Consider the following 13,469-nt stretch of genomic DNA (forward strand, 5'->3'; position numbering starts at 1 on the left):
CGACGACGAGGCAGAACGTTCCGCCGCGCCTCCACCAATCACGGAACAGCGGGCGGGCGGGCGGGGACTGGGGAGAGTCGAGGAAGGCCCGCTCTCGGTCGGCATGGCAACGGCGGCGGGCCGAGGCGGCGGCGGCTCCTTGTACCTGCTTTTGGGGGCTTCTGGGGCCGGGAAGACGCTGCTGGTGAAGCGGCTGCAGAATATCCTGAATGTTCTCCAATGAGGGGAAGGGGAAGGGGAAGGGGAGGGGATGAAGCCTAGAGGCGGAAGAGACATCCACACTGGAGACATAACCCGGTTTGGCACCGCTGTAACTCTCTGTCGGGCTCAAGGCTGTGGAATTCTGGGAGTTGGAGTTTGTTGTGGGCCCAGAGCGGAGCAGAGCTCCGCTCTGGGCCCCACAACAAACTCCAACTCCCAGAATTCCATAGCAGTGAGTCAGACAACAAGTTAAAGCGGTACCAAACCGAGTTACGTCTCCAGTGTGGCTGCACCCATGGTTATGCTCACAATGGAGGGCATTTAGGAACTCCTCCTGGACAGAAGGTTGAAATGTAGGATGTGTCTGGGAAAAGGAGGACATGTCCTCCTGAGGTTTTTGGGCTTCACTTTCCATCTGGCTAGAGCTGATGGGAATTATAGGGAGAGGTATTGGAAGGCCCCAGTTGCCCTCCCCAGCTCTAGCCAGCCAGGCCCCTCGTGTGTTCAGTTGTACTGAATTGTATTGTGTGTTGTTGTTGTTGTTGTTCTGAATCCAATAGAGCCCCACCACTGCCTTCCTTAACGCTCTCCCTTGCACAGCTGACCTCCAAGAATGGCGCCAAGGAGCTTGGGGAGCCACCAGCCACGCTGCCCACGGTATTGTGTACCTTATTTATATCCTTACTTCTTTATTTGTAGAGGATGTATACTCTGCCCTTCGATCCAAAAGGTCCCCAGGTTTGCTTGTCTCTCGTTCAGTGACGCCGGGTTAGTTAATGTGGTTCAGTGGTACAAAAACACATGCAGGTCTCCAGTGAGGAAAAAGGAATCATCTCGGGCAAGAACTACTCATTCAGAGTAGAGCCTGGTGTCAATGATACTGAACTAGTGAACCATTGCCAATAACATCCAAACAATGATACTTTTACGGGGCCAACCAAAGAGCACATGCTGCAAGCTTTGGAAATTACACTGGTTTCTTCGTCAGGCAAGCAGGAGAAATAAATTGCAGATGTTAGCCATAGGCCTGCATTTTCTGTTTCTGGTCTTCTGGTAGGGAGGGCTATCTGGCACCTCCACCTTTGGCCATGCAGTCACTGGTAGGTTTTCAAATGGCTTCACAAAGGAAGGAGACATGCTGGATTCCAAGGAAACACCTTCTTTGAATTGCAAATGGACATTAAATTTCCTTGACTTTGAAAATCTCCCAGTGACTGCATGACCAAAGGAGGAGTGCCAGCCTGCAGATAGCACTCCCTACCATCTGAACTAAGGCCAGAAACAGAAAATGCAGGCCTATGACTAACATCTTCAATTCCTTTCTCCTGTTTGCCTGATGAAGAAGAAGCCAGTGTGACTTCACAACATGTAATTGTACATTTTGGCTAGCCCAATAAAGGTATCATTGTTTGGATGTTGTTGGATTTGCTATATGGCTACCCCTAGATGGTTGTTGTTGTTGTTATTATTATTATTATTATTTCAAGATGCTGCATTTTATCTGAACCATTGGTTTGGCTCAGTATAAGGCAGTTCCTTTTGTGCAGGACGCCATAGACCCATATTAGACATGACTTTACTGGGCCACCACTGACTGGTGGGTGCATCTGAATCTGTGATGGAGACAAATTGTGGTAAAGAGAAGGGTATTGCCATTGACAGTGGTTACCCTTTTTGGAGGAAGTTGATAGTCACTAATGAAATCACATTTCATTCATAATAATGATTTTTTGTGTTTGCAGCCTCTTTCACAGGTTGTTGCTTGAACAATAGATGTTAGTAGTGGGCCATTGGGGACAGGTTGTTCTGCCTATAGTAGAAAACAACAGAAATAATCCATCCTGAGACTGTTTTAACTGCCCTGGTTCAATGCCAGGGGGTTCTGGGAACTGTAGTTTTGTGAGACATTTAACCTATGTGTCAGAGAGCTCTGGTGCCACAATAAACTATAATTCCCAGGATTCCCTAGCACTGAGCCAGGGTAATTAAAGCGGTCTCAAACTGGATTATTTTTGCAGTGGGTTTTGGACCTTGGTAGCTCTCCGTAGAGGATCACTTCTGCTCCCTTGTCTCTGGGCCAAAACACTGCAGAAATAACCCAGTCTGAGACCTCTTTAACTGCCCTGCCTTGGTGCTAGGGAATCCTGGAAATGTAGTAGTTTTATTGACAGCCTCCTCTGTCAGAGAGCTCTGCTGCCACTACAATTCCCAGGATTCCAGCATATCTGTCTGCTGGAATTACTTTCCATTGCATTTTCTCATTCTATTTTATTTACTTGATTTATTGATTTATTTGATTCTTATTGGTGCAAAGGAACATTTCATTAGTGCATGTGCGTGGGTGTGGCCTGTCATGGCTGCGTGTTGCTGTTTCTGCTTATGTTCTCATTGAGTATTGCAAAGGAATATTATGCTACCTCCTCAAGCTGTCTTTTTTCAAGTATTTTTAAAATTAACCCTAGCGTTTTTAAAACTGGCTCAGAAAAATCTAGCATCCGGAGAAGCAGATGCTGTAACATTTAAAAATATACTTAACCTCCATGACATGTATAGCATAAGACTAGCTTCAGGATTGGAAGTTTTTACCATCAGGGAAAACTAAAATCCCTTGTGGCAGCTTGAAAATGCCAGATTTAGACTATTGGGACCTCCTTTAGCATTGAGGGCTGAGACACATAGAATATCCAGGAGCTATAAATAGAAGCTAAAGCATAGCTATCTGTCCATATACATACAAACAGATTTTACTTTCCAGTTCTCTGTTGGAAGTTACACTCCTTCTTTTAAACTATCACACTGCAATATTCTACATTAATCCAAGAAAAAAAACTGCATTAAATATGTGCTCTCAATTACAGTAGTAGTGCAAATCCCAGCTTCACCATAGGAATTGGAATTGTGTTAGCATCAAAGACTCTTTTGGCATCCTAATTTTAGATATAACATAACAATTAATAGCTACTGAATTCTGCTGGGATTTTCTCCCAAGAAAATATGCATAGGACTGTGCTTTCAGGATAAGTCAGCTTTATGGATACGTAGTGATATTGGCTGGATTTCTCTGAACTGTCTCAAGCTGGTCAGCTTTTTCTAAAGTATGAGTAGAAGATTGCCATTCATGCTTAGCTCCTGCACTATGTACAAGTCTCCTTCTCTGGAGGTCTTTAAAATAAGGTTGGATGGCCATCTCTTGGGGGTGCTTTGATTGTGAGTTCATGCATGGTAGCGAGTTGGATTGGATGGCCCTTGTGGTCTCTTCCAACTCTGTGATTCTTTGATTCTAAGTCATCACTGTAGCAGTCTAATTGATTGCTATCTTTTTTTCAGGTGGGCACAAATCTTACAGACCTCTCATTAGGAAAGAAAATCACTGTGCGGGAACTGGGGGGATGCATGGGTCCCATCTGGTCTAGTTACTACAGTGACTGCTGTTGTGTCCTGGTAAGAGCTCCATTTGTATGCGTATTTCACTCCTACCTCTGTGATTGGCCCCTTACTTTGTTTCAGATAAGGACACACAAACTTTATGCAAGCCTGTTATGTTCTGAGAATGTTCTGCACTGACATTGACTAGTTCTTATATTTGCCTTACAGTGCATCGCTTCTGTGCAATGGCCTGAATCTTCTTGGATTTAAAAATATTTTTACACCGTTGTAACTCTCGGTTATTCCAGAAATGACAGGATCTAGACATTTGTACAAGGAGGATACCACCCTGCCCCCATGCAAACCATTTTCCTATTTGTGGAGCACTGTTCCATCCCATCCAAACGAGAATGGCCACCAGAACATTCTTGGAATGTACTTTGCAAAATTTGGATAGTTGCCTCTCTCTGTTTTAACTAGTGGAGCATTATGCTTCACTAGTGTTCATCAGGATCTCAGTAGGTGCTTTCACATTTACAAAAGAAAGAAACAAAACAAAAATCCTCAGCTTTTAGGGAAACCTTCTCTGGTCCTAGAAAGAACTAGGTTGTCCACAGGCTGTGCTACATCAGTACAAAGTACACAGTACAGATTGTGCATTTCTGCCTTTCCTTGCTGTGCTCAGAACTGGGAAGCCACAAGTCCCTTACTGCTTGTTCCTTGTATCTGAGTCTCTAATAATAATGACGACGATGATGTTTATAACACCCTTTCCACCAAAGGGAGGAACATGAAACATATATAATCAAAAACAGACAATAAAATGCTAAAATATTAAAAGAATATACAGACATACTAAAAACAAACTCATCAGTCACTACTCATCTCAGCCATCTTAACAACTCAATCTGGCAAATCAAAGAGGAAGGCCTTCAACCCTTTATGAAAGTGGGTAAGGTCCTTCTCTAGCCAGAGGTGCAAAGGAAGACTTTTCCACAAATGTAGAGCCAGATCCTGAAAGACTCATAGTCTTGATAGAGCTGTACGCATTGGTAGCACAGCCAGTAATCCTTTGCCTATAGATCTTAAGTTCCTAGATGGTATATGCCATGCTAGCTGAGCTGCCAGATACTGGGGGAATTAAAGCACAGGGCCTTATATACCAGGAACAAAAGCTTGTAATGAGCCTTGGCCCGAACAAGTAGCCAGTGGAGGGCTATATCCACTGACTGATTGACTGTCTCTCTCTCTCTCTCTCTCTCTCTATATATATATATATATATTTATATATCTGTTCCTCTGCAGTATATGATTGACGCTGCCAGGCCTACCCAGATTTCTTCATCCTGTGTTCAGCTTCTGTCACTCCTTTCTGCTGAAGAGCTAGCATCTGTTCCTGTCCTCATCATTTTCAACAAGATGTAAGAAATGCTTAACTTGCATTTCCATGCAGGAGATGGGAGATTTGGGAGGAGGGGGAAGAACAGTATATTAGGTTTCAGTAATTACTGCTAGGAAAACCAACCCCAGAGTGATGGAAGAGATACTTCAATGTTCTGTTGGGGCTTCTTTTCAGAAACAGTTGAGCAGGCTGATGGGAGTGTATGACTATTCTCTTTCTCCTCTGACTCTAGTGATCTACCATGTTACATGTCCCTCGTGGAGATGAAGTCATTATTCCGAATCCAGGATATCATTAGCTTCGCCAAACAGCCCATCACTATTTTGGAGACTAGTGCACGTGATGGCACAGGCTTGTCTAATGTGTTGCAGTGGTTGAATTCCACTCTGCGTGATTAAAACTGACTCTCCCAGGAGTTGGAGCTAGTTCTCAACTCAAAGACCTCAGTTACACAAAAAGTAGAAAAAAGAGAGCTGGTCAATAGGGCTGCATCTGCAGAAGTGAATAGGAAGTACAAGCCAAAAAACAAACCAAAACTCAAAAAAACTCACTGTCCCCTGCAGGCAGTGGGAATAACATTGCTGCCACAGATTGATACAGTTTGAAACTTAGAATGAATATTTTTCTATTGAATCTATATATTTCATCTTTTGTGTGACACATTGCTACTAGGTATCTGGAACAGAATGTTTTTATAGAAGGGAAGACCAACTACCTCTGTATTCATTGTTTTATTTAAGGATTTCATCTCTCAGAATCTAAGTGCCCACCAGGTCAATACCCATCTCAGTTTTTTCTTAGATTATGTTTGCATGATGTTTAAGTCATGCAATAGTATAGTTTTCTGTGGTATCCAAAGTTCTTCCATTATTAGCACTTTGTGGTTTCTAAACAGTCTAAGTGCAATTATAACAGAATATGCAATTGTTCCTTAATTATTAGCAGAATAGTTGCAGCAGGCACATAGATTGTGTCACTTGATTAGGGGGGATTGCACATTTTTAGAATGTTGGGGCAGAACCACTCTGCTGACTTTCCTGAGTTGCAGCATAGAGTATTTAAGAAAGAACATAAGTATGTAATAACTGACAACAGACATACAAATATGTCTCAAAGGAGTGGTGGTCTGAAAGCAACTGAAACAAATCAGAACTAAGTAAGGTACACATGTATACTTCTCTGTGCTGGAATAGACAGGAAAATTTAAACCTTCCCTTCCTACCCAAGTTTAGGGTATGGGGCTCAGATCATTGTTGCCTTGCTGATATTATCATTAAAGAAACAGTGATCAGGAATCAGAATCACTAAGAGACGGCCAAAGGGCCCCCCTCTCCCCATTTGCCAGCTGTTATGATATAAATTGTTATATCCTTGCTGCTAATAGCTAACAATCACTTCAAGGAGGTATATCTTTCACCTCTCCTGTAATTCTGATACACATTGCTGTTTCCTGGCTGCTAATAGCAGCAGGAATGTCAATCGATATTCCTGAGCCTCACCAGTATTTGTTGCTTGTGCTATTACTCTCAATAAGTCTCTCAGGTCCTAGCTGGGGTATTCACTTCCCCAGTTCGTGCCTCTTTGCTTTCTTCAGAAAGAGATGATTTTGGCCAGAGAAGTCCACATTATTGTTATTCTGAATCACTTGTTACTCCCGTTCTCAAGGACAAAGATGGTGGACAAGGCCACTGGAACTGTTTTTAAGATGGGGAGGCTCAACATGGGTAGACAGTCTGTTATTAATTTTGCCTATTTGTAAGTATATTTTTTGCAAAGGTCAAAACACAGAATGCATTACATTACAATACCCACCACCAGGTGAAGCAGGAAAAATTCAACTACCATGAAAGCAACAGCAAAATAAAAGTGTTACAAAACTAGGTAAATAAAATTAAGCAAATAAAAATGAAGTGAATGCAAAGGTGCCTATAAGATCTACATCTGTCTCTCTGCTTTGCTACTTTAAAAGCAAAAATTCTGGAGATAAGATTGCACACATAATGTTCTTAAAGCAAAATGCAAAAATATATACGTGTACTAAGCCTGAGGTGCAGATAGTGTGTAGAACAGAAATAGAAAGAAAATTACTTCTTCCATGCATTATCATGTAACCATTTTGTATAATGTGTACTTAGATGTCACCCTGATGTGTTTCGCTGTAGCTCACTTGCAAGCAAGAATGCATAGGCTCAATTACATGCAACCTGTTATTCATGGGAGAGCTCAACTGCAATAGCTATCTCAAATTGTGTGTGTATGCTATTTATCATTGGGTATACTTGTGATTGGTAATTGATTGATTGATAATCCTGAGATTTATAGTTTGGTGGTATTCAACCTGGTCTGTCAGTGCTCCACTGCCTTACCAAACTACAAATCCCAGGATTCCACAGGATAGAGTCATGGCCATTAAAGTAGTGTCAAACTATTTATTTCTACAGTCTGGCTATCCCTGAGTTAGGAAGAGAATCTTGAAATGGTCCAGCTGAAAATTTTAATCATTGCTTGCAGGTTTAGTTGATTGTTCACTTTGCTGCTGTTGTGTGCCTTCAAGTCATTTCTAACTTATGGCAACCCTAAGGTGTCCCCATCACAGGGTTTTCTTGGCAAGATTTATTCAGAGCAGGTTTGCCTTTGCCTGAGGGTGAGAGAGTGTGACCTGCCCAAGGTCACCTAGTTTGGTTTTCATGGCTGAGCTTATTTAACCTAAAATATTTTTCTCAGAAATTACTTATCTAAAACTAAAATTTAATATGGCTTTAAGTTTAAACACACACAACAACAACAACAAAATTTGTTTTGGAAAAAATGTTTGAAGCCTTGTTGGTAACTCCATGTATAAGTGTCATGCCACATTAAGCAGGCATAGCTAGAGAGTTGTCTGGGTCAAGGGCTCTTTAGTTAAAACCAGAGGAAATAAACATCCACTTGATGGCAGCAGTGAGGAACAAGAAGGAAAGCCTCTGTTGATGGTGTCCATCCTATCACACCGGCTACACTGATAATTTCCTCTCAGCAGTTCCATTCCCCACACACATTAATCAGGCTTTTCAAGAAGAACAATAATATACATTATGCTCAGGGATATATTGGAGTTTTGACATTCATCTGAGTTTTAAATTAAATCTCTGCCTTTTAAACAGATATCTTGGATTTCTTTTACAAGTTCTTGTTCATTCTAAAAGAGGAGATAAACTTTTGATAGATAAACAGTAAACAATGGAATATGCCTAGTAAGGATGTAGCAGAAAAAGTCATTCTTAGTAATATTTACACAAATCATCTGAACACCTAAAAGTACTATAAAAATGTTAACATAATAATTAGAAGGTATGGAATAAGAGCTGCTAGTAACATTCTCTGCAACCCCACAGCAGTAAACCATTGGATAACACTTTCATATAGCTTAATGCAGCTCTTTAAAATGTAGCTTATTTTTAAAACTGGTTCTGTACATCATACTGGAAAAATGTTGCTGCTTGACCTGGAACCTTTATTCAAAAGGTCTCGTACATTGTCTCTAGCTTTAGGCATCTTCTCTTCATGAATATAAACTTGGCTATCCTCTGTACAAGCATCACTGTCTATGCAGACTTTAGCTGATAAGGACTTTTGCGACAACTCAGCATGTGTTGGTTCCCTACAAAAAAGTTCCATCCAGGACACAAAACAAGACCTTTTTTGACTTTTGTTTATTTCAGTATAATCTGGAATTACATTCAAAATGCCCACTCTAAGATAGAGGCAAAACATGTGCTCCTCTATTGTTCCTGGCCTATAAACTAGTGGCCGTGCTGGTGGACCTGATGAGAATATCAGAGTCACAAAATCCTCAACTCTGCTGTAAGATTATTAAACAGTATGGAAGCCATTTATTTCTAGTGAGTCTTTTGTCCCTTTGGTTTGTTCATAGTCCCACACAGAAGAGTTCACACTGGGAAGAATGTGAACTGACCAAGATTATTTTGGTCACTTACAATGAACAAAAATGGACCGAAAAGTGGTGCAGTAAATAAATAAGACAACTAGGATTTGGAAGGGCAGTGATGAAGGAATGAGACAAGATTAGGAACTGTAAAAACATACTGTATCTTTGAATACTAAAGTTAGGATTGTCCATAGCATCATAGTTCCAATTTCTATGTATGGTTGTGAAAGCTGGGCAATGAAAAGGCTGGTAAGAAGAAAATTAACAAATTTGAAATGTTTTGATGTTCTATGGATACCATGGCCTGCTAAAAAAAACAATATGGGTTCTAGAACAAATCAAGCCTAAGCTCTCCCAAGAACCCAAGATGATTAAACTGAGATTCTCATACTTTGGACATGTCATGAGAAGACATGACTCACTAGAAAAGAGAATAATCCTTGGCAAGGTAAAAGGCAGCAGGAAAAGAGGAAGACCGCATTCCAGATGAATAGATTGAATCAACAAATTCACAGCCATGAGTCTGCAAGACCCGAGTTGATAATGGGGTGACCTGGAGGTCTCCGATTCATAAGGTTGCCATAAGTCAACATGATGCCAATTTACAACAAATAAATGCCAGCTTACACATTATAAACTGATGTGTGTAATGGATGGATAGGCAATTGTCAAAGTTCTACACTGGGGCCACTTGCAGGAGCCCTGGTTGGCTGAGCCAGTGATGAGGAATGCTGGAAACTGCATTCAACAACATGTGGAGGGCTTCTTAATTCTTCTCTAGTCTACAAGGTTCCACCAAACAAATATTCTCAATAAACCAATCTATTTGTAAACATTTCAAGAAAGAGCAGAAGCACAGCCCCATTAGTACTCAAAAAATTAATTAATTTTTTAAAACTGAATAATTAATTCAACTCTATTACTTCTCAAAAAAGAGCAGTAGGACGACCCCATCCATTCTAATTTTACATGGTATGTTGAATGCCTTCAAGCCCCTTCTGACTTATGGGAAACCCAAGGAAAACCTATCATCAAGATTTGTTCACAGGTATGTTGCCATTACCTTTCTCTGAGGCTGAGAAAGTGTGGCTTGCCCAAGGTCACCAAGTGGGTTTCCATGGTTGAGTGGGCATTCAAACCCTGGTCTCTGAGTCCTCATCTAGTACTTAAATCAGTACACCACACTAGCTCTTTTATATGCTATGCCACCCTTAAATCTCCTACTGCCAGGCTCCTTTTTGTTGTTTGTTGTTAACTGCTATCAAGTTAGAGATGTAGTCATACTATCAGGTCTTCAGGGCTGTGGTTTCCTTCACTGAGTCTATCCATCCAGAATGTGATCTTCCTCTTTTCCTACTGTCTCTCACTTTAGCAAGCATTATAGTATTTTCTAATTAGGTATGTCCCATCATGATATGGTCAAAATAGGGTAGTCTCTGTTTATCTTCTATCTTCCTGTTCCTCCAGTTCTTACTACCACAGTATGAATAAAAAGTAACAATGGCCTGATACAGACAGGCCAAAATAAAGCTGCTTCGAGTCACTTTGGAGGTATGGTGTTTCAATGATGCATGCATCCTAAGTCTGAAAGCTGCACCAAAGCTGCACTCCGGTCCTTACCTCCAAAGTGACCTGAAGCAGCTTTATTTTGGCCTGTCTGTATAGGGCCATAGATACATTAACCTTCCTTATTCAAATCTCTTAGAGTGCAGTGTACATTGAAACTACAATCACACTGTGATAAATGGATACTGTTAAACACTTGCAGTCAGTTTTCAGTGAATAATAGAAGCTCTGTCTTCACTGAAACATGCAACAGTTCTCTGAAAGCTAAGAACAATAATGTATTGTTCCATAGTGCCAGGCCACATTTCACTAGATGACTTCATAAGGCCCTGTTACCAGTCTAAACAGGGGAGGGGAGGGGCAGGGAGACAGACAATTCTTTCTCTTACTACATTAAATAATAACTTGTTAACAGTTGCAGAGTGCTAAATGTGTCTTTGTTGTTATGTGCCTTTAAGTTGTTTCCAATTTATAGCAACCCCAAGGTGAACCTATGATGGGGTTTTCTTGGCAGGATTTTCAGAGAGGTTTGCCATTGCCATCCTCTGACACTGAGAAATTGTAACTTGACCAAGTTTATCCAGTGGGTTTACATGAGTGAGCTGGGATTTGAACCCAGGTCTCTAGAGTTGTAGTCCAGTGTTCAAACCACTACACTGCATTGTCTCTCTAAACATGTCTACTGAGATGTTATTTTCATTTAGTTCAACTGATCTTATTTCCAAGTAGGTATATACAAGATTACAGATAACAAGATAACTTGTTGCTTCTTTCTCAGAAGCATTTCAGTTCTGAACTCAAATTCCTCTTGGTGGGCAAGAGGACTGCAGGGTTGGGAATCATGTGGCCCTCCAGATGTTGTTGAGCTACAAATCCCAGGAATTCAAGTCAGCAGAGTCAACAATGAGACATGTTGGGAGTTACAGGTCAGCAACATCTGGAAGGTTAATTGGTTCCCATCTTTGCTACTAAGAACATATTGTCTAAAGACACACACCCTGAAGGTGATACTGTCATTGTTGCCTTTCCTCTTGTATGATAGACTATTACTCTGTTACTCTTTGAGTCCAAAATTGGTAATTTCCTTATGAAGACATTAGTTTAGTTAGACTAGCTGGAAAACCATACAAACTATCCATGCCTGATGTTGTTGTTATTGTTAATTTACCTGCCTCTTCCCATGGATTAAGGCAGGGAACAACAACAATTAACAACATCAAGTAAAACACATTAATTAAAACATGCAACAGTTTAAAAGGACAAATAAGACGTAGCACATTTTAAAACAGTCTACATTTAAAATTCAACATCTTAATTCACAATTTAAAATTATCTGGATAAGCCTGCCGAAAGAGACTGATCTTCAATGCTGTTTTCAATTTGGGCAGTATATTCAGCTGTCAAATCTCTTCTTACAGTCCACAGTCTAAGGGCAGCTGAAGAAAAAGTCCTCTGGCTGACAGTTGCCAACCCCTTGAGTAAATGTCCCCCTGAGGATCTGAGTGTATGGAGTGGATTATATGGGAGGAGCAGATCCTGTAGGTAACCTGGGCCCGAACTATGTAGGACTTTAAAGGTAATAACCAACACTTTGTACTTTGCCTAGAAACTAACTGGTAGCAGAGTGATTTTAACATCAGTGTAAGAGGGTCACTCCTGTATGTCCCAGTAATCAATGTGGCTCCTGCGTTTTGAACTGATATTTCTGAACTTGGTATAGAGATAACCCAATGTACAGCACATTGCAAAAGTTTCCTGTTGCCTCCATTTGCCAGTCCAGATCTTGAGACTGGGATAAAGGGGGGAAACTTTTCCAGGTTGATGCCTGGAGGCTGACATATACACCACTGTAGAGCTGGAAAACCTCTTCAGTACATATATTTGAAGTAAATGTATAAGAATCCAAGAGGTAGTTTTAAAAGTTTCTTATCAGCAGGCAGCTCACACCTGACCAGTCAGCTGCGAAGACTGCTTCAACATGGTTTTTTGTGGGTTTTTTGGGCTATGTGGCCATGTGGCCACATAGCCCGAAAAACCCACAGAAAAAACATGGATGCCGGCCATGAAAGCCTTCGACCTCACTGTTTCAACAATTTTCATGGAGCACATAGACTTCCAATACCTAGACTTAAACAACGCAGACACCATCACCCTTCCTTATTCATTGAATTTTGCATGCCCCTCACTGTAGTCCTTCCTTGTTTTTTCTATAACATCTTTTAGAAAACTGACTAATCTATTAGAGTAGAAACAGATGGGATAGTTTCACACTGGCTTCTAACTGGAAGCATGAGATATCCTCCTCTGCAAATGTCTTAGGCACAGAGTTTGTTTCAGTGCAGCTTTTCCTCTCTTCACACTTCTGGGGCAAAAAACAGGAATGCTCATTAGAATAAAGAGAGAAATCCAAGATTTTAGCATATCTGTTACTGAGCTGCAGAATATTCACCCACTAATAAAAGGTAGCAAGAAAGACAGGCTTTTCTATTCCATTCTACTGGTCTTATTTCATATTTTGAGGGGGGGGGGTATTAATGGTCAGACATTTAAAAATGCAAGACAGCAATATAGAAATCAGAGTAGCACAAAGCTTCTGCATGTGCACTGGACCTGCAAGAGGGATTTCTGGGGACTAACAGTTAAACAAATTAAGTACTTTTTCACAAGCACATAATTAAAGCTGCAGAATTCATTTACCACAAAGTGTAATTATTACTAGCTCAGATGGCTTTGGAAATTGATTAGAGGACATAATAGCCGATTGACACCTTCATGTTTTGAGGCAGAACATGTCTGACTACCAGATCTGGCAGCTAACCAGCTGACAATAGCTTTCATTATCATGTTCTATTTATGAGCTTGCCAAAGCCACCAGAGCTTCCTAGAGACCTTTAAAACCAAGTAGGAAGCATATATATTTGAAATAAATAAAAATCTAGCTGTCCATATGTGAGTTAGAATCCTGGACTAGAAAGACCTTTTTACACCAGGAAAAGTAGCTCTTAT

At 40.8% G+C, this 13,469-nt stretch overlaps 1 protein-coding gene across 1 annotated transcript; it reads left to right on the plus strand.

The window, feature by feature from the left end:
- The first annotated feature begins 77 nt into the window (after positions 1–77).
- Positions 78–8,998, plus strand: ARL16 (ARF like GTPase 16). The gene is made up of 5 exons (XM_089538555.1): positions 78–200; positions 800–858; positions 3,529–3,642; positions 4,873–4,988; positions 5,202–8,998. Exons 1-5 carry the CDS (start codon positions 104–106, stop codon positions 5,365–5,367), a joined length of 552 nt encoding a protein of 183 aa, XP_089394681.1. The 5' UTR covers positions 78–103; the 3' UTR covers positions 5,368–8,998.
- Positions 8,999–13,469: the final 4,471 nt, after the last annotated feature.

The sequence above is a fragment of the Sceloporus occidentalis genome, unplaced genomic scaffold (assembly GCF_023333645.1).
Source record: "Sceloporus occidentalis isolate IW3139 unplaced genomic scaffold, rSceOcc1.0.p SCAF_1, whole genome shotgun sequence".
NCBI classification, from domain to species: domain Eukaryota; kingdom Metazoa; phylum Chordata; class Lepidosauria; order Squamata; family Phrynosomatidae; genus Sceloporus; species Sceloporus occidentalis.

Bases quoted from the DNA above. Each gene is read 5' to 3' on its own strand.
- ARL16 (XM_089538555.1), top strand. From the start codon at position 104: ATGGCAACGGCGGCGGGCCGAGGCGGCGGCGGCTCCTTGTACCTGCTT. The intron at 201-799 runs ATATCCTGAATG...TCTCCCTTGCAC, and splicing joins GCTGGTGAAGCGGCTGCAGA to AGCTGACCTCCAAGAATGGC. The intron at 859-3,528 runs GTATTGTGTACC...TCTTTTTTTCAG, and splicing joins CACCAGCCACGCTGCCCACG to GTGGGCACAAATCTTACAGA.